Source organism: Alternaria arbusti (genome assembly GCF_024043155.1).
Source record: "Alternaria arbusti strain BMP 1465 chromosome Unknown scaffold_14, whole genome shotgun sequence".
NCBI classification, from domain to species: Eukaryota; Fungi; Ascomycota; class Dothideomycetes; order Pleosporales; family Pleosporaceae; genus Alternaria; species Alternaria arbusti.
This window is the reverse complement of record NW_026249954.1, coordinates 27,052-44,014: the sequence shown is the minus strand read 5'-3', so window position 1 is coordinate 44,014 and position 16,963 is coordinate 27,052. Positions and strand designations below refer to the sequence as shown.

Below are 16,963 nucleotides of genomic sequence, written 5' to 3'. Positions count from 1 at the left end.
CTACATCCCAGTCGCCTTGATTGTCTGGTGTTCCTTATGCGAAGATAGTTTTTGGCATCGTTCGTGTCGTTAGTATTGCGATAATCAGAGGTGACTCGTGGTCTGTGGGCTACGATGCAAAGAGGATAGACCGGATGTAATTAGAGTACGACACCACGCGCACATAGACCGTGTTGTCAGCACACACCAATCTCTCACCGACCTGGGGGCGATCCCCAATGACCTGAACCCAGGCCCGGTGCCCAAAGTCAACACCATCCTCGTGGGGTTTGTCACATGTCAGTGGATGTTACCGTATTACGGCAACTACTTGTTTGGTGCAACAAGTGCCGATTGAGATAAGACGACGCAAAAAGCCAAGTCCTGAGCACCCAATAGCCACGGAAAACCAGTCAGCTTACTCTGACCGGCCGTCTAGCTAGCGTCGGCCGACTGCCGAAGTATCTACCTGGATATGACGAGGAACGTGGGCGAAGTCAAACAGAGAATGAAGCTAGAAACACATGCACTGACGTTACGTGCATAGGGCGAACAGTCCTTGAAGTTAATCGACACTACGCTACGTCACTGAGGCTGAGATCCGTCGTATTCAACAGCCTCAAGTCTAGTCGCATTGCCGACGAAACTTGTGCCCATGATGCTTCCGGGTTAAAACTTGTCTGTAGTCTCGTTGAAAGAGTCGGTATATTCACTGAGTCATTTACCCTACTGCCGGTCGGTTTTCGGTACCAGACTTGTGGGGGTCTAGTTTACCCTCCACTGATCAGCCTGCGATCTAGCAACTAGTGTATGGCAATCGTCTGGGGACTCTGTATCAACCTAGCTTTGAGGGTCTCCAGGTTCTAACCACGGCGATCCCCAACGTGCGTGAAATTGGCGGGATCGCAGGGGGAGTGACTTCGGGAGAGTATTATAGCGATTGATCAAACGACCTGACTATAAGACGCCACTTCCACGTTAGGAGCCGTTAATCCAACGCTTCATCTCAAACCTCTTCATCGTATCTACCTTGATCGCTCACAATGAACGTCTCTACTCCAACTTTTCCATGGCATCTCATGCCGACCATGGACTCTCTCCCTTCTGCAGAGCAGTTCTCCACCATCGAGATGCACCCGCGCAATATAGTCGCAAGTCTCTTGGCCATAGTGATCAGCTTTTCTTACCTTCGATCTGTTACGAAAAAGACTGGCCTTGAGCGCTTCCCCGGACCGTGGTATGCGCCCTATACGGCCCTGCATCTGCGATGGCTCTTCGCTCGTGGCACGATCCACGAATATGTCGAGAAGATGCACAAGCAGTACGGCGATGTCATCCGTTTGGGACCAAGACAGCTCTGGATCTCTGATAAGGGAGCTATGAAGCAGATTCTTCTCACGATTGATCTACCCAAGGTTACCATGTATGCTGAGATCTCGAGAGACAGAAAAAGTCCCGGTCTCTTTGGAGAGATGTAAGTATCAGTCTCCCGTATTTCCTTGCGAAAACGACGGTAGCTGACGCCGAAAACCCACAGCCGCCCCGTTCCCCACCGCAACCTCAAGAAGTTCCTCAGCCCAGCTTTCACTGTCTCTTCTGTCGACAAGCTAGACACGTTCTTCAAAGCGTGCACATCGATCTTGCTCAGCAACTACTACACTGAAGTCGACAAGGCTATCGCTCAAGATGCCAAGTCCAACCCCAACGGCGACTTCGAGACTGACCTTATGCGTGACTTGCACTGTCTTGCGCTAGACATCATGGGCGAGTCGTCATTTGGTAAGGGCTTCGGGCAGATCGACAAGATCTTCGATCCCAGCAAGCTGTTGTCCGGCAGGGACAAGCGCTGGAGCAAGATTCCCGACGCCATCTTCAATGGTCAGGCGAAGAGGTATGGGCTGGTCTTTGTGAAGAGATTCCTCAGGCGCATGGGATATGAGTGGGAGGTTGATTGGCCCAAGGAGATGACGTCTGCGATTTGCGAACTCGTCGACGAACGCGCGGCAGCTCAGGGAGGACACGAGAACAAGAAACGCATCGATGTCCTCCAGCACATGTTGGACGAGGGCGCGCGACCAGACACGGGAGAGCGTATGTCGAACCAGGACATCATCGATCAGATGTCTGAGCTCCTTCTCGCTGGATCGGAAACCACGTCTGGTACGTTAGATTCATCCATGCCCCATTGCCACTCCTTAGCTCCTAGGTTGCGGCCTTCAAGTTTCCCTCTTCACCGCGCATCATAGTAGCTAACGAGGCGCCTTAGGAACCATGGCATGCCTGTTTGTGGAACTCGCACGAACCCCCACCGCTCTCGAAAAGCTACTCGCTTCTCTTCCCGTCCTTGGCCCCAATGACCCCATCCTAGACTCAAAGACGGTGCGCACAGACCCACAATATCGCTACCTCGAAGCCTGTCTGAAGGAGAACCTGCGCATGAACCCCATTGCCTCGGAACTGGGTCGCCGTACCACAGACCAAGGCCACAACATCAACGGCAACGAGATTCCGCCTTACACGATTGTGTCGGCCAGCTACAGGGCGCTCCATCGTGATGAGAGGTACTGGCCTCAGGCGGAGAGGTTCTGGCCGGAGCGGTGGCTGGAAGGTGAGGAAAGAGAGGACGCACCCGAACCTGAGTAAGTCGCCCTGGTGATGAGACGAGATATTCGATGTGGACATTTTCTGATGTGAGATTGTAGTCTGGATGCTTACTTTCCATTCTCCAACGGCCGACACAATTGTATCGGACAAAAGTATGTTACCTTATCCCTCATCTTCTGCTGCGGCAGCGCACTAACATGCATGGCCAGCTTCGCATACGCAGAGATGCGCACAGTCTCGGCCAATCTTCTTTCTCGCTTTGCCCTCGAGGAGGCTGGATACCAGCAGATCCAACTCCGGCAATTCATCACGATGCAGTTCCATGATGGCAAGTGGAGAGTTGTGCTGAAGCCCCGCTGGAAGGATGCTGCGAAGGCTTAATGCGCGAGCTTTCGCGTCGCTACTGCAGCATGTTGGGGTGGACGGCGTTGAGCAGGAAGCACTCGATCGAAGAACAGATTGAACAACAGATTGAAAGAAAGGGGAAAGCGCGAAGCAGGACCATTCTCCAGTTTGAGGGCACATTCCTTTTCTCTTTTGGTTAGTGCGACTAGGCAGTAGAAGGCACAATTTGATTGATTCCACCACCAACTCCCGTGCTCGTCTGCTTTCTTGCAACATGGCATGGCTCTGGACTGAAGCGTGAGGCGAGCGGAGGCAGCGGAGGCAGCGGAGTCAGCGGAGTCAGGCTGCATGAAGGCAAGGATATCGACCCGGGCTGTGGACAGAGGCTCGGGCTTATCTCGCAGCCTGCAGCCAAGGCCGAAGTAGCAGCGCATGCCGTCAGCGAGCGTGAGGCAGCCCTGGAGTGCCGGAGGCTAGCGCGCCGCTGCACCGGAGCGCGTCAGGGCAACTCAGCAGCAACAGCAACAGCCTTGTGCACGACACCATGGCCATGGCCACGACCCGCACACGACATGTCTGAGCCCCGACGCTCGACGAGGGCGCGCGCCCGCGAAGACGCCGCCCCGGCTGCCCCCGACACGCCCAACGACAAGCCCGCCAAAACCGCCAAAGCCGCCCTGAAGCGCAAGCGGACCAGCCTCGCCGTCAAAGACGCGCCACCCTCGACGCCCGTTGCTGAGGGCGCGCCGCTGCCCCCACGACAGACGCTGCCCCTCCAGCTGGTCGACGGCGCGCCGCTGCCCACACTGCGCGAGCCACAGCCCCTCCACCTTCCATCGAGCGAATGGCAGACGATCCAGCAGAGCCGCGTCCTCGAGACGTCCTTCGAGCGCTCCAAGGCTGTCTGGCTGTCTGGCGCCAACTTCCGCACCTTCCATGCCCACTTCAACCAGCCCAAGAAGCTGGCCGACCGCACCGACGAGGACAAGGCCAAGACGGCGAGACAGAAGGAGCTGCTCAAGAACTTCCCCCAGGTCGGTGCCGACAGGGTGAGTGTGAAGCTCGTCATAGAGCCGCACACGCTGCCTATCCGCCTCTACGGCCCGCGCGAGGTGGGCAGACCAGCACAGAAAAAGGCTCCCGCGCCATCGCCCTATGCTCCCTGGCCAAACCACAACCAGCCCAACCAACACACCAAATACCAGGGTGGCCAGCCGATACAGCAGAAACCCCAGCCACGCCCACCGCAGCCCCCCAAACCTGTCCAGGCCGCGCCTCCGCCTCAGGCCCCCGCAGCCCCCGCCCCCGATCCCGTCATACACATGCTCGCCGCGAGAGCAGGAACAGATCCCGAGCTGAAGGCTGTCATGAAGATAGTCGCCGCTGGCTCGGCAAGCAAGGAGCAGCTCGAGTTCTTCCAGACACACATCAACGAATTGACGGCGATTCTGGCCAGGCAGAAGGAGGAAAAAGCGCCCAAACCAACTCCGCCAACGCAACCCCCCAAACCTACGCCGCCGCCGCCGCCGCCGCCTCCAGCACCGAAACACACAGCTCCTCCTCCGCTTCCCCGCCCAGTCCAGCCAGTCCAGCCAGTCCAGCCAGTCCAGCCAGTCCAGCAGCCTCTGCAGCCCAGCACGCCCAAGCCGTACAGTCCGGTCCCGCCCCAGGGACAGATGCAGCAACCCTCGTCTACACAACAGCCATATCCACCCTATCCGAACAACTTCAGCAAACCGCCGCAATACCACCCGCCGCCGCAGCTATCGACCTACAACCCACCCCCGAGGACAACATATCGCCCGTTGGTCTTCAGTTTTGTCCATGGCAGCGAAGACAAGTTTTACTTCCCTTCGTATAGTTTCATGGAATGGCTTCCCAATGGCACAGGCGCAAAGCTGTCCTTCCTCATCACCAAGATGAAGCCAAGGCCGGATCCAGTCGTCAAACCTCCGTCTGCCTCTGCTCAAAAGTCAATGCCAACGCCGATTCCGACTCTCGGTACTGCGACTAATGCTATGCCTGGCGCACCCCCACCGAATGCCATCATACCAACACCCAGCCCCACCAACCCTGCTTTTGCGTCCATACAACCCGCCGCATCAGCCCCCTCGGCAACCTTCGTGCCGCCTAAACCGCCCCAACGAATCGAAGATTTTGACGAGATGAACGAGATAGACAACATTGAATTCTACCAGCCAGTTACTGTCCTTCTACTAATCGAGCACGATGAAGGCGACGAAATCGCAAGCGCCTTGCCGCGCTCGATACGACCACCGCATGTCGTGGAGAAATACATGAACGAGGTGTTTGATAAGTGCAAAAGGGCAGAGGAGACGTATCTAGCCTTCAGACTGCCCAAAGACGGCGATGAGTTGCCAGAGAAGAGAATTAGGAGCGGCGACGTGACGCCTGCGGTTGCAACGCCGACTCAGGACGTCGCCATGGGAGGGATGGGTGGGTCTGCCAGTAGTATGGCAGAAAAGAAGAAAGCTGGACGGCCTAAGAAGAGTCTTGTATGAGATCGTCTGAACGTGTGCCGATATTGTGGAAACCTTGGAATAGTCTTGCGGTGTGTATGAGTACAAATGATACCCATTTCTTAGCGTCAAACTACACACATTCTGCTCCGGTATCGCGTGTCATTGATATACGGTTGCGAGATACGTGAGACGGTATTGTCTGAAGCATGCTCTTCGTTACACATGAGATCCGGAGCTGCCATCGCTCAACTCCGATGCCAAGATCTTCGCTGCGGCCTGCTTGTCCCGGTTAGATCACCCGCAGTTGCCTATCTCCATGCATCTGTGCCCTTCGCGCGCTCCATTTCCGCAACGTCACCATAATCCTTTTTGCTTTGCCTGAGTCCAGTGCTACGGTCGCAGTACTTTCTCTGCGTCGACATTCCCGACAGTATAAAGTATCTAGGCAGCGCAAGACCACGTCCTGTGACTGAAATCATGCCCAACCTCAAAGCCATCTTTACAAAAGCGTACTGGACATTTGCCATTCTAGGCATTGTCTGGGCCGCGTTTGTGGGCCTATTGGTCAATCCCACGGTACAAAGGCAGTACGTTTTGCTCTCATCATGACAGATGAGATGATGTTTGGAGTCGATTCTAATGTCTTCTCAGCGCTCTCTATGCCCATAAATTTCACACGGGGTTCTACCACAACGTGACGAATCCTGAAGAATTCGGCTTTGCGAGTAAGTGCATCTGTAACTCTTCCTCGGCTTGTTCTATCGCTGTACTAAGTACCCATGTGTAGAGGGGCAAGTACAACCCTTTTGGCTTACTACAGCGGATCAAGAGAAGCTCTTTTGCTGGCATGTACTTCCTCTAGATGTTTATCTGGAGAATGAACATGAGCTTTTTACTGCTGCTGTTTCGGGGGAAGTTGCAGAGGAGTTGAAGGGAACGATAGGAGAGAAGCTGTTGAGCAGCGACCCGGAAAGTAGGGTTGTGGTCAACTTTCATGGTGTAGGTTGTGCTTTCTTTCGATTCTTGACTTTCGGTTTGGCATGCTGTCCCTTTCTTTCGAGAGTCTTTAGTCTGAGATGAGAGTTTGAGATATGATAAGACCATATCGACTCTTCTTTCTTAGTTTTACATGGTTTCTCCCTCATTCTTCCGTCACTTAATCCACCGTTAACTCTTCTTAATATTTCCAGCTTGTCTATCACTCATTCTAATCCACCCAAACAGAACGCTGGCCACATAGCCCAAGGTTACCGCCCCTCAACCTACCGCTCCGTCTCTGGCATCCCAAAAACTCACCTCGTAACCTGCGACTACCGGGGCTTCGGTCTCTCCACGCTCACACACTCCCCGCATATCCCCACTGAAAGCGGTCTAATAGCCGACGCCTTAAGCCTGATTTCCTACATCACCTCGGACCTCTCTCATTCAAGCACCCGCACCGTTCTCCTGGGCCAGAGCCTCGGCACCGCCGTAACAGCCGCCAGCGCGCTCTACTTCACCAATTCCACCTCCGAGCACCTCCCATTGGCCATTACATCCCCATCTGTAACATTCAAACCATCCCGTAACTTTGAAGGTTTCGCCGGCATCGTCCTAGTAGCCCCCTTCACCTCGCTCCCCCAACTCCTCAAGACCTACAAAATCGGCGGCGTTCTCCCCATCCTAAAACCACTGCAAGGCTACCCCAGGATAGCAAACTATCTATCCACTCGCATCGTCGACCACTGGCCCACCCTCACCCGCCTACGCGCCCTCATCTCCACCGCCTCAGCCAACAAGTCCGGTTTCCACATTACTCTCCTGCACGCACGAAACGACCAGGATATCACGTACTGGGAATCTGAAGCGTTGTTCCAACCACTGGCTACGCAAATGCTGACGGAAGAAGGGGTTGTGGCGGAGGAGGAGAGGAGAACGATTCAAGGGGCGAATAGGGTCAAGAGGGGTGCTTTTGCGTATAAGAAGGTCGAGGACGACAAGGGAGATAGGATGGTGGAGTTGGAGGTTGTGAGGTATGGAGGGCATAATGAAGTGGTGGGGTGGACGCAGGTTAGTCTTGCGATTAGGAGGGCGTTTGTGAGGAAGACGATGAGGCCGGGGTTGGACGTTGAGTAGGTTTTGGAGGAAGGGGTAAGTTACATTGGTTCTACCTGGGTTTGTTGAATTGAAGAAGAAGACGGAGAAGCAGCTGGATGGAGCTGGATGGAGCTGTTGAGGGGATATCATTCGTCGTCATATGGCGGCGTTGTTTACAACATTACATGTACAATACTTCTACACCTTTCTACCAATCCCACAAGAATACGCCAGACGTCCGCCAATGCAGATAAATCGATGTATGTCATCAGCCCTCGAATCATCCAGGGAGCTCGTTGTACCAACACCGAGCTTTTCCACGGCCCCTATCCTGTTTCAACTCCGATTGAGCTTAGGAGGCTAATCTTACGCATTCCTAGCCTGCTGTTCCTTCTCATACTTTGCCACAAGCTCCTTCTGCAGCTGCGGCGGCGCGGGACTGTAATGGCTAAACTCCATGCTAAACTCCCCCTTACCCTGCGTACTAGCACGCAACTGGCTGCTAAAACCAAACATGCTGTTCAAACTGCAATCCGCATAGACAGTAAAGTCCTCCGGACCAATCTCCGTATCGTTGATAACAGCATTGCGCTTATTCAGAAGACCAACAACAGAACCCTGGAACTCATTCGGCGCCGTGATGGTCGTCTTCATAAGCGGCTCAAGTACCTGAGGCGCACCGGCCTGGAAAGCTTTGCGGAAAGCTTGCTGGGTGGCCATTTTGAAGGCCATTTCCGAGGAATCGACAGCGTGGGTAGCTCCGTCGTTGATGATCATGGAAGTACCCAAAACCTTATGGCCGAGAAGCGGGCCCTTGGCTGTGGATGCCATGAAGCCCTTTTCACAGGCGAAGAGGAACTTCTCGGAGATGGTGCCTCCGGAAATCTGTTGCTCGAACTTGTTCTCACCAGCAGCTTCGCTTGGCTCCATCCAGCCGACTACTCGCGCGTAATCTCCTGACCCACCACTCTGCTTCTTGAGCGTGTGGTCGAAGTTGACGCGCTTGGTCATTGTCTCGCGGTAGGCGACTTGTGGTTGTCCGGTTTCGCACTCGACGCGGTATTCGCGGCGCATGCGCTCGACATAGATGTCCAGATGTAGTTCTCCCATACCGGAGATGATGGTCTCTTGCGATTCGGGGTCGGTATGGACTCGGAATGTAGGGTCTTCGCGCGTGAAGCGGCTCATGGCTTTGCTAAAGTTGGGTGTGTCTTTGGTGTGCTTGGGCTTGATTGATAGGGAGATGACGGGTTCGGGTACGAACATGGAGGTCTATCGTGTCAGCTTGAAGATATGATAACAATAGTCTTAAAGTCTTACCATGGTGTATCCAAGATTACCGTCAGTGAAGGTATCTCCAGACGCGCAGTCAACACCGAACACGGCACAGATTTCTCCAGCACCAATTTCCTGGATTTCCTCCATGTCGTTGGAGTGCATGCGCACAATCTTCGGTATCCTGACCTTCTTGTCTGACCTCGCGTTGAATACATTCATTCCCTTTCTGAGCGTACCCTGGTACACACGGATGTATGTCAATTGTCCAAAACTACTCTCTTCTAGCTTGAAAGCCAGACCGACAAATGGCAAAGAGTTGTATGATACCAGCTTGACCGGTGCTTCTGCTCGCTTCTTGTCCAGTGCCATGTTCTCGACTTCGGAGGGGTTTGGTAGGTAGTCGCAAACAGCGTCGAGCATTGGTTGGACGGATTTGTCTGCAAGCGCAGAGCCCATCATAACCGGGGTGAACTTGAGGGAGATGGTAGCTCGTCGAATCGCAGCCTTGATCTGGTGAATTGTCGGTTCCTGCTCGTCCAAGAAAAGCTCTGCGATCTCATCGTCGACATCTGCAAGTGTTTCGATGAGTTTCTGCCTCTTTTCCTTGCAGAGCTCAACAATATCCGCAGGTATCTCGTCGGTCTCCCTAATGGTCTCGCCCTTGGGTCCTTCGTTGTAAATCGCCTTCATCCTGACCAGATCCACAACACCCAAAAAGCCATCCTCGCGGCCGATGGGTACTTGGAGAGCCGCAGCCGGTATGCGAAGCTTCTGGTTGATCTGTTCGACAGCCTTCCACGGGTTAGCTCCCATACGATCCATCTTATTCACGAAGGAAATCCTTGGAATGTTGTACCGCCTCATCTGCCTGTCGACTGTGATGGTCTGACTTTGCACTCCGCTGACGGCACACAGGATCATGACGGCTCCATCAAGGACTCGCAGTGCTCTCTCTACCTCGATTGTAAAGTCGATATGACCGGGGGTGTCAATCAAGTTGATGTGGTATTTCTGGTCCTTTCCTTCATCGTCCTTCTTGATCCAGTCACAGAAGGTCGCAGCAGACTGGATAGTGATGCCCTTCTCACGCTCGAGATCCATAGAATCCATCTTGGCACCCACAGCATCTTTGCCGCGTACCTCGTGTATGGCGTTGATTCGGCCGGTGTAGAAGAGGACGCGTTCGGTGGCGGTGGTCTTGCCGGAGTCGATGTGTGCTGCGATGCCGATGTTTCGCACTCGCGATAGTCGCTCCCATTCGACAGGGTCTAGGTTCTCGACGATTTTCTCTTGCGTCAAGGTAGAGGGGTCTTCCTTTGCTTGCTCCAGCCTATGACGTTCAATCAGCCTTCCATTGTTCTCTCGCCGTCACAGAACAAACATGGCAGTACATACACTTGCGCAGCCGCAGACTGCCATCTTCGTTGTGGCTTCGTGGTGTGGCTCCCTATCCATGTGTCTGTCTTGGTGCCGTTGGTATAGGGCGTGCGCGTTGCCGCAATGGTCGAAAGAACGCATCGGGAAGGCGTCGCAACCGAGCGTGCTGAAGAGCGAAGACTGCTCGTGGCAAGTGATTGCGCCCGGAAAAGAGACTGAACCCTCATCTTGAACAAAGGGGCGACGCGGGGTCTGCTGTCGCTTCGCAATGTCGAATTGCCCGCCAGGAAAAAGTTGGGCCATCGGAGTTTCGGCGGAGGTGCCAGTCACGTGTCGACGTGTGCCCGCCCACCCTACCATAGGCATTGCACGAGTGGACAAGTAGACAGAAAGCCATCTTGGAGTGAAGAATGGGATTGTAATCTAATAGTGATGTCTGCCAGATTCTGCGAAGCCTATCGCTAAAGAACAACTATGCACGCAATAGTCCTATCCAAACCCACCTCCGCTCCATGTCCTTAGGTATCCGCCCGAATATCAGTTACGCCAAACAATCGCTCCAGAAAATGCTGTTGAGAAGTGAAAGAAGATGGGAGCCATACAGCTCCGCGCACATAATATCGCCCATAATTGTGCAAGATGGCATGGTACGACAACCTAAGACTTGACCAAGTGTTGCCGGAATACGACTTGAGAATTGTATACGCCTAGGTCAGAGGCATAATGGCCCTCGTCTACCGGACGGTCTCCTCTGGGAAGTTGGGTGTCTGGAGTTCTGCAACTGACGAGTCTACCTCTTGAACTGGAGTGGCTGGTTTGTGCGATTCGTGTGTTGGCTCATTGGCGATAGGCTCCTCGGTTGTCCGATCGCCATGTTCAGATTCCTTTGCGGGCTCATCTCCATCCTTGTGCTCCTCAGAATTTCCGTTCGTAACCACTGCCCTGGCCTTGGACACGACCTCTTCCGCCTTCTTCTTCCCCTTTTGTAGAGTGCCGATCTTGGAAGCGGCAGGAGCCTTACGCGGTGGTGATGACGGCTTTTCATGGGGCTTATCGTGTGTCTTGCTGGAGCTGGCGGCCGTGGGTCGCATCATGCGCTCGAGGAAGCCTCCTTTAGGAGCAGCACTTGCGGTTGAGGTGCGCGATTCAGGTCGTTTGGGCGCAGGGGGTGCGATGGAAGGGCGCGAAGTCTTTGGTGCCGGGGCCTTGGGTGTAGGACGGGTGTTGGTGGAGGGCTTGCGTGTGACCTTGGGCTCCTCGCCATGTTTGGCAGCCGAGGCAGCCGTCGGCGCAGTCAGACGGGTTGGTAAACCGACTGGACGAGTAGGAGACTTTGGGGTTGGCTTCTTAAAGCCTGTTGGGGACGTGCTGTAGCGTTATTAGCATTGGCGCATTGTCCCACGTGGCTCTGTCATACCTTTTGCGGGGGGCGGAAGTAGTGGGCTTGGGAATGGCAGGCTTCTTGTTCTCCACAGGTGCGGCCGCAGGCTTGGTCTTGGAGGCAGCAGCAGCAGCAGTGGGTGCCGTCGCTGAGGACGCAGATGTTGCAGGTCGCAGAGAGGTGCGGCTGGTCTTAGCAGTTGGAACCTTTGCGGCTGGAACCTTTGTTGCGGGGGCCTTGGCAACGGGGGCCTTGACAGGCTCCTTTGGGGCTGCGGGCTTTGTGGTCTTCGCAGCTGGACTAGGCTTGATGGTGGGTGCGGCCGTCTTGGGTTTCGTAGGGGTCTTGGGTGCTGCTTTAGGTAGCGGGCTTTTGGCAGGGGCGGCGGGAGCCTTGGCAGGTTTGGCAGTCGAGATGGCAGCGGGCTTCCTGATCTCGGGCTTCTTGAGCCCAGGAGTTCCATTGGCCTTGGCCTTGGTTACAACAGGTGTGGCTGCTTCTGAAGCAGGTTCGGTGCTCGGGGCCATTACTGCTTCAGCCGGCGCAGGAGCGGTCGCGTCGGGAACAGCGGCTTCGTCGGCAGGCGCAGCAGGTCGTAGAGCAAGCTCCTCTTGAGCACCCGTCACTGCCTTGTCTGTATTCTCGGCGGGCTGAGCAGCGGCTGGGGCCGGGGCAGAGGGCTCCTCGGTGGCAGCAGCTTCAGCTTGCACAGCTTCGGCTTCCTCTGCAATGGCAGCTTCCTCGATGACAGCGGCCTCCTCTGCGATGGCGTTCTCCTCAGCAACAACGGCGTCGTCATCGACGGCAGCGTCCAGCAGAGCAGGCTTGTCTTCGTCCACGACAGCCTCCTCGGTGGGCGCGGCAGGTCTCAGGGCGACATCCTCCTGCGCGCCTGTAGTAGCTTTGTCCGGGTTCTCGGCAGGCTGGGCAGGCGCTGCTTCTTCTGTGGACTCGGCTGGTGTCTCGTCGACTGGCACTTCTTCCAGCTCCGGAGCCGGCACAGCGATGTCGGCGGCCGCAGATTCCGGGAAGTCGGAGCCCTTCATGATGGAGCCCAGGTTGGGCATGTTGGTGGGTGTGTCGTCGCGGATGGGCGGCGCAGGCATGGAGGACTCGCGCGACGCGACGGCCTGCTCGGGCACGGCCTCGGGGATGGCGATGCTCTGGCGGCGCTGCTCCTTCTCCTCGCTGACGACCTTCTTGAGCTCGGCCAGCTCGTCGGTCCTGTCGTGGCTCACGCGGAAGCTCTCGCGGCGGGTCGCGTTGACGCTGTTGGAGGGCGTGCCCTTGGTCTGGCCGAGGTCGGTCGAGGCGTGGGCGGGCGTGGGCTCGACCGAGACAAACGAGGCGCGCACCTTGGACTTGGGACGCTCTTCGCCGCCGTCGGTCGCGGCTGCCGTGTCTGTCGGGGAGCGGCCGCGGGGCTCAGGCGAGGCAGCGGCGTTGCCGTTCTCGAACATGGCGCGGAGGTTGCGCACGCCGTTGGACATGGCTGCAGTGGGACGAGGCGAGCGTCAGTGGTGCTGGGGCGGCGGGCGTGGGAGCAGAGTGTTATAGGATACGTGGGAGATGGCCGTGGCCGCGCCTGAAACCCGGCCAATTTGTTTATGTACACGCAGTGATGGCGGCGCGACAGGGTTCTCGGGCGTTGCACAGGGAGGCTGCAACTTACAACAATGAACAATGCGGGTCAAGGGCTGTCGGGCGGCTGTCACGCTCGCGTTCAGGAACAAGGGCGGTGACAATGGGGAACCCCTGGGGACGTCGGTCGAGCAGGAAGGAGTCGCTGGTGCTCCCGAGTAACCAAGACAACTGCCCAAAGCATCATAGCTCCAGTGACGTCTGGCCTCGCCCTCGCCCAGCACAGCACAACAGTGCGCACTGCACATGCATTGTATAATCTTTCATTTCGACTCTGCATTCAATCCTCAGCCCCTGGAAGGCTCTCGCTGCACATCCGCCAGTCCTCCCTTCACTGCATACACCGCTCATTGCAAATGCCGCATCGTCTGGCAGCCGACAACGACTATCTCCGTCGGCACCACGCGAGAAAAAGAAAAAGGCTCCGATGCCATTGGCAGCTGCACGCGAATGCCACGGATGAAACGTCAGTGCCACGCCAATCATGTCGCATACGGGCGCAATTCCCTCGTAATTTCCTGGCTGTGGCCAATCAGCGATGATCCTCCTTCTCAATCCTCGTCGAGCCCGCACCTAAACGTGACGCATAGAGCAGCGCTTGAACAGCCGGACATGTTGGTAAAGCAGGATCGAATGGGTATCGAATTCAGAACATTAAACGCAGTTTACACAGGACTGTCCAAATCACCCTCACAGCTTCCACTCGCCGTCCCACACCTCAGATGCAAATCATCCGACGCAGCACCAATCCAGACTCCATAATCACCGCCAACAGCAGGAATCACCCAGTTCTGCGACACTACATCCCACACACTAAGATCCTTTCTTGTGACCCTCAGGCTAAGCGTCTGGCTAGCCCCGGCCTCCAGTTCCCTCGTCTTTTCAAAGTCACGAAGCTGAATAACGGGTGTGTCGACTGTGCTCTCGTTGGGGAACTGGATGTACAGTTGTGCGACGGCCTTGCCCGCGCGGCTTCCCGTGTTGGTGACGCTGACGGTGATGTCGTATGCCGTGTCGAATAGAGCGGGGTTTCCTCCTTGTGCGCCACCAGCTGGTAGACCAGGTTTCTGCTCGTTTGAGTAACCCGTGGGGTATGGGTATGTCGAAGTCGAGTTGCCAATCTTGGCTGCGGCATCGGCATCGTTCTTGTCGAGCCACGAGTAGAGGTAGCGCCAGATGCGGTTGAAGTTCTCTGGCCAGTACGCCTCGGAAGCCGGAGGGATGGCGGTTGAGTAGGTGGGTGTCTCGCCCTTCGCGGGACGAGCTGGCGGCGCGGCTGTAAGCCGAGTTACTGGAGTAATGGTCGCGTTGGCGAATGAGAACGACGTGTAGCTGAGTCCGTGACCGAAGGCGTACCGAGGTGTGATATTGGCCTTGTGGAAGTGACGGTAGTCGATGTAGAGACCCTCGGTAAAGGTATCCTGTGGTTGCCCAATCTGATATCCGACAAGGCTCAAAGACTGGGGGTAATCATCTTCAGAGTTGGGCAGAGTGTACGGCAGATGGCCTGATGGAGACACATCGCCGTAGAGAACCTGCATCAGTGAGTCTCCTGCTTCTTGGCCAGGCAGATGGGCGAAGAGGATCGCTTTGACCGAAGGCAGATCGTGCCATTGATCCATGAGAATGGGACCGACGGTATGTACCACAACCACAACGTTGGAGTACTTGGCTGCTACGTCCCTAATAAGCTTATCGCCATTGTGCCATAGGTTAAGGTTCGAAGAAGTCCGATCCCCTGGATTGTTCTCAACAGTAATATAGTTTTCGCCAGAGTCTGCAGTCACAAAGACGACGGCAGTGTCGCTCGGCGATGGGTTCGAGTTTCCTGGGAAGGCATCCGTGTTGAAGAACTGATAGTTGGCGCCACTGGTCTTGAAGCCGTCGATCGGGCTGTTCATGTAGGGGTATCTCGCTGAGCCAGATCCCCATCCCATTCCTAGTGTGCCTTTGTTGCATCCTTGGTCCGCGCACGAGTTTATCCCGTCGGGGTTCTTCTCCGCGTCTGTGCCAAAGATCTTCAGGGTACCGTTGGAAGACAGAGGTAGCAAGCCGTCCTGATTCTTCAAGAGTGTGATAGCATCGCGGGCCACTTCACGAGCGACCTCTGCATGGTTGCCCTGAACATCCACAAACTCATTCACGATACCTTGAGGCGAGATAAGAGCGCCTGGATAAAGAGGACCCTCGGCGTTCTGAGTGTTGGCATCGAAATTGGGTCGCGGGTAGTCCTGGTCCTGGCCCATCTTAAAGTAGGTGGCAAGAATGCGTGTGACAGCATCGTTCAAGCGGTCCACTGGGAGAGATCCGTTGAGAATGGCACGCGACTGCTCGTACATCCAGTAAGAGTTGCCAAAGAGTGGAATGGTGTGGATGTCTCCAGGCATGGACATGTCAAGTCCTGCGAGCGCCGAAGGGACACCGGAGATTTGAGCAAGCCAGTCAGACATGACGAAGCCCTGGAAACCGAGCTCCTCCTTCAATATACCGTTGATCAAGTAACTGTTCTGCGAGCATGCACTTCCGTTGACAGCGTTATAAGCAATCATGACGGCACCAACCCCGGAACGTACACCCTCAGCAAATGGCCAAAGATAGAGCTCATGAAGCGTGCGATCGTCCAAATTCGATGAAATGCCAGGCTTGACCAGGTTGTACATGCGGTACTCTTCCTGCTCGTTTGCGATCAGATGCTTGATTGTGGCTATGACGCCCGTGCTCTGGATGCCTTCGATGGAAAGAGCTCCACCAAAAGCCTGGAGAACAGGATCTGAGCCGAATCCTTCCCAGTCTTTGTCTCTGTTAGCTCAACCATCAAGGCTGGCTTCTGGGGATGCACTTACTTCTACCGCCACGCGGTTTACGTCCTAGCGGACCGACCGACGGTCCGAGATGAACGTTTACTCCCTTGCCACGGAACTCTTCGCCGATCGCAACACCACGACGATAGAGAAGATCCTTGTCCCATGTGGCTCCCACCGTGATGCCGGCAGGGAAGGCAGTGTTGTGATCCGTGTTCCTGACACCTAGAGGTCCGTCCTGCAAGCAGAGCTGAGGGATGCCTACTCTTTCTGCGCTGCCTGTGTTTCCGACGCATCTTCCCATGAAGATTCCACTACCGGCTGTGAGGTTGGTCTTTTCGGCAAGTGTCATGTTCGAAACAAGAAGAGATGCCTTTCGGTAGCTCTCAGTCCAGTCCGATGCCCATCCTCCATGGGGAGCTATGTAGAATCAGTATCGCTATGCTCGGTACAAAACTAGTCGGTCGATGTTATCTCCGATAACTTACCTGGGTAATATGGTGCCGCAACATATCCAGCTGGAACAGGATCACGTCGCTGAAGAGCAGCACCAACGGCGAGCGTAGAGAAACATAGGACAAGAGAGGGAATCATGATGAAGGAATGACTGTAGATCAGCGAGTGAGCGTCAAGGAGGACGGTAGCCTACAATTAGGCATGGGAAGGAGATCACGGTCCTTTGTATAAAGAGCCCCTGTTTGAGCCAAATCCAACCCCGCAACACCAAGCCGGTATGGATATCGCATTTCTACCAAAACTAAGCGTGCACTAGCCATGGTGTTGTATAGTGATAGACACGGTGGGTAACGCGCATGACGGAAACAGGCATAAGACCGAGTAGTATTGTCGTGCGTCAAGGCTCAATGCTGGGGTCAAGGATTTAGGCCGGCTAATGATCGGATGCTCAAAAGGCGCATGACAATCTCGGAAGGGACTGCAGCTGTTACACAACCGCTAGGGGCAGCGCCATACGCCTGAGACAACCCAACTCTTCTTAA

The 16,963-nt window shown here is 55.4% G+C and overlaps 4 protein-coding genes across 4 annotated transcripts; 1 reads left to right on the top strand and 3 right to left on the bottom strand.

The window, feature by feature from the left end:
- Positions 1–1,067: 1,067 nt before the first annotated feature.
- On the top strand, positions 1,068–2,964 carry J4E86_008558 (uncharacterized protein; the record flags this gene model as incomplete). Its single annotated transcript, XM_051449069.1, has 5 exons — positions 1,068–1,453; positions 1,517–2,139; positions 2,246–2,618; positions 2,682–2,735; positions 2,793–2,964. 5 exons carry the CDS (start codon positions 1,068–1,070, stop codon positions 2,962–2,964), a joined length of 1,608 nt encoding a protein of 535 aa, XP_051299488.1.
- A 4,889-nt stretch (positions 2,965–7,853) lies between these two features.
- On the bottom strand, positions 7,854–10,369 carry MEF1 (Elongation factor G, mitochondrial; the record flags this gene model as incomplete). Its single annotated transcript, XM_051449068.1, has 3 exons — positions 7,854–8,759; positions 8,808–10,095; positions 10,161–10,369. The coding sequence occupies 3 exons, from the start codon at positions 10,367–10,369 to the stop codon at positions 7,854–7,856; spliced, it is 2,403 nt and encodes an 800-aa protein (XP_051299487.1).
- Positions 10,370–10,876: 507 nt separating this feature from the next.
- J4E86_008556 (uncharacterized protein) lies at positions 10,877–13,013 on the bottom strand (the record flags this gene model as incomplete). Its single annotated transcript, XM_051449067.1, has 2 exons — positions 10,877–11,510; positions 11,560–13,013. The coding sequence occupies 2 exons, from the start codon at positions 13,011–13,013 to the stop codon at positions 10,877–10,879; spliced, it is 2,088 nt and encodes a 695-aa protein (XP_051299486.1).
- An 816-nt stretch (positions 13,014–13,829) lies between these two features.
- On the bottom strand, positions 13,830–16,559 carry J4E86_008555 (uncharacterized protein; the record flags this gene model as incomplete). Its single annotated transcript, XM_051449066.1, has 3 exons — positions 13,830–15,955; positions 16,008–16,385; positions 16,454–16,559. 3 exons carry the CDS (start codon positions 16,557–16,559, stop codon positions 13,830–13,832), a joined length of 2,610 nt encoding a protein of 869 aa, XP_051299485.1.
- Between the last annotated feature and the right edge of the window lie 404 nt (positions 16,560–16,963).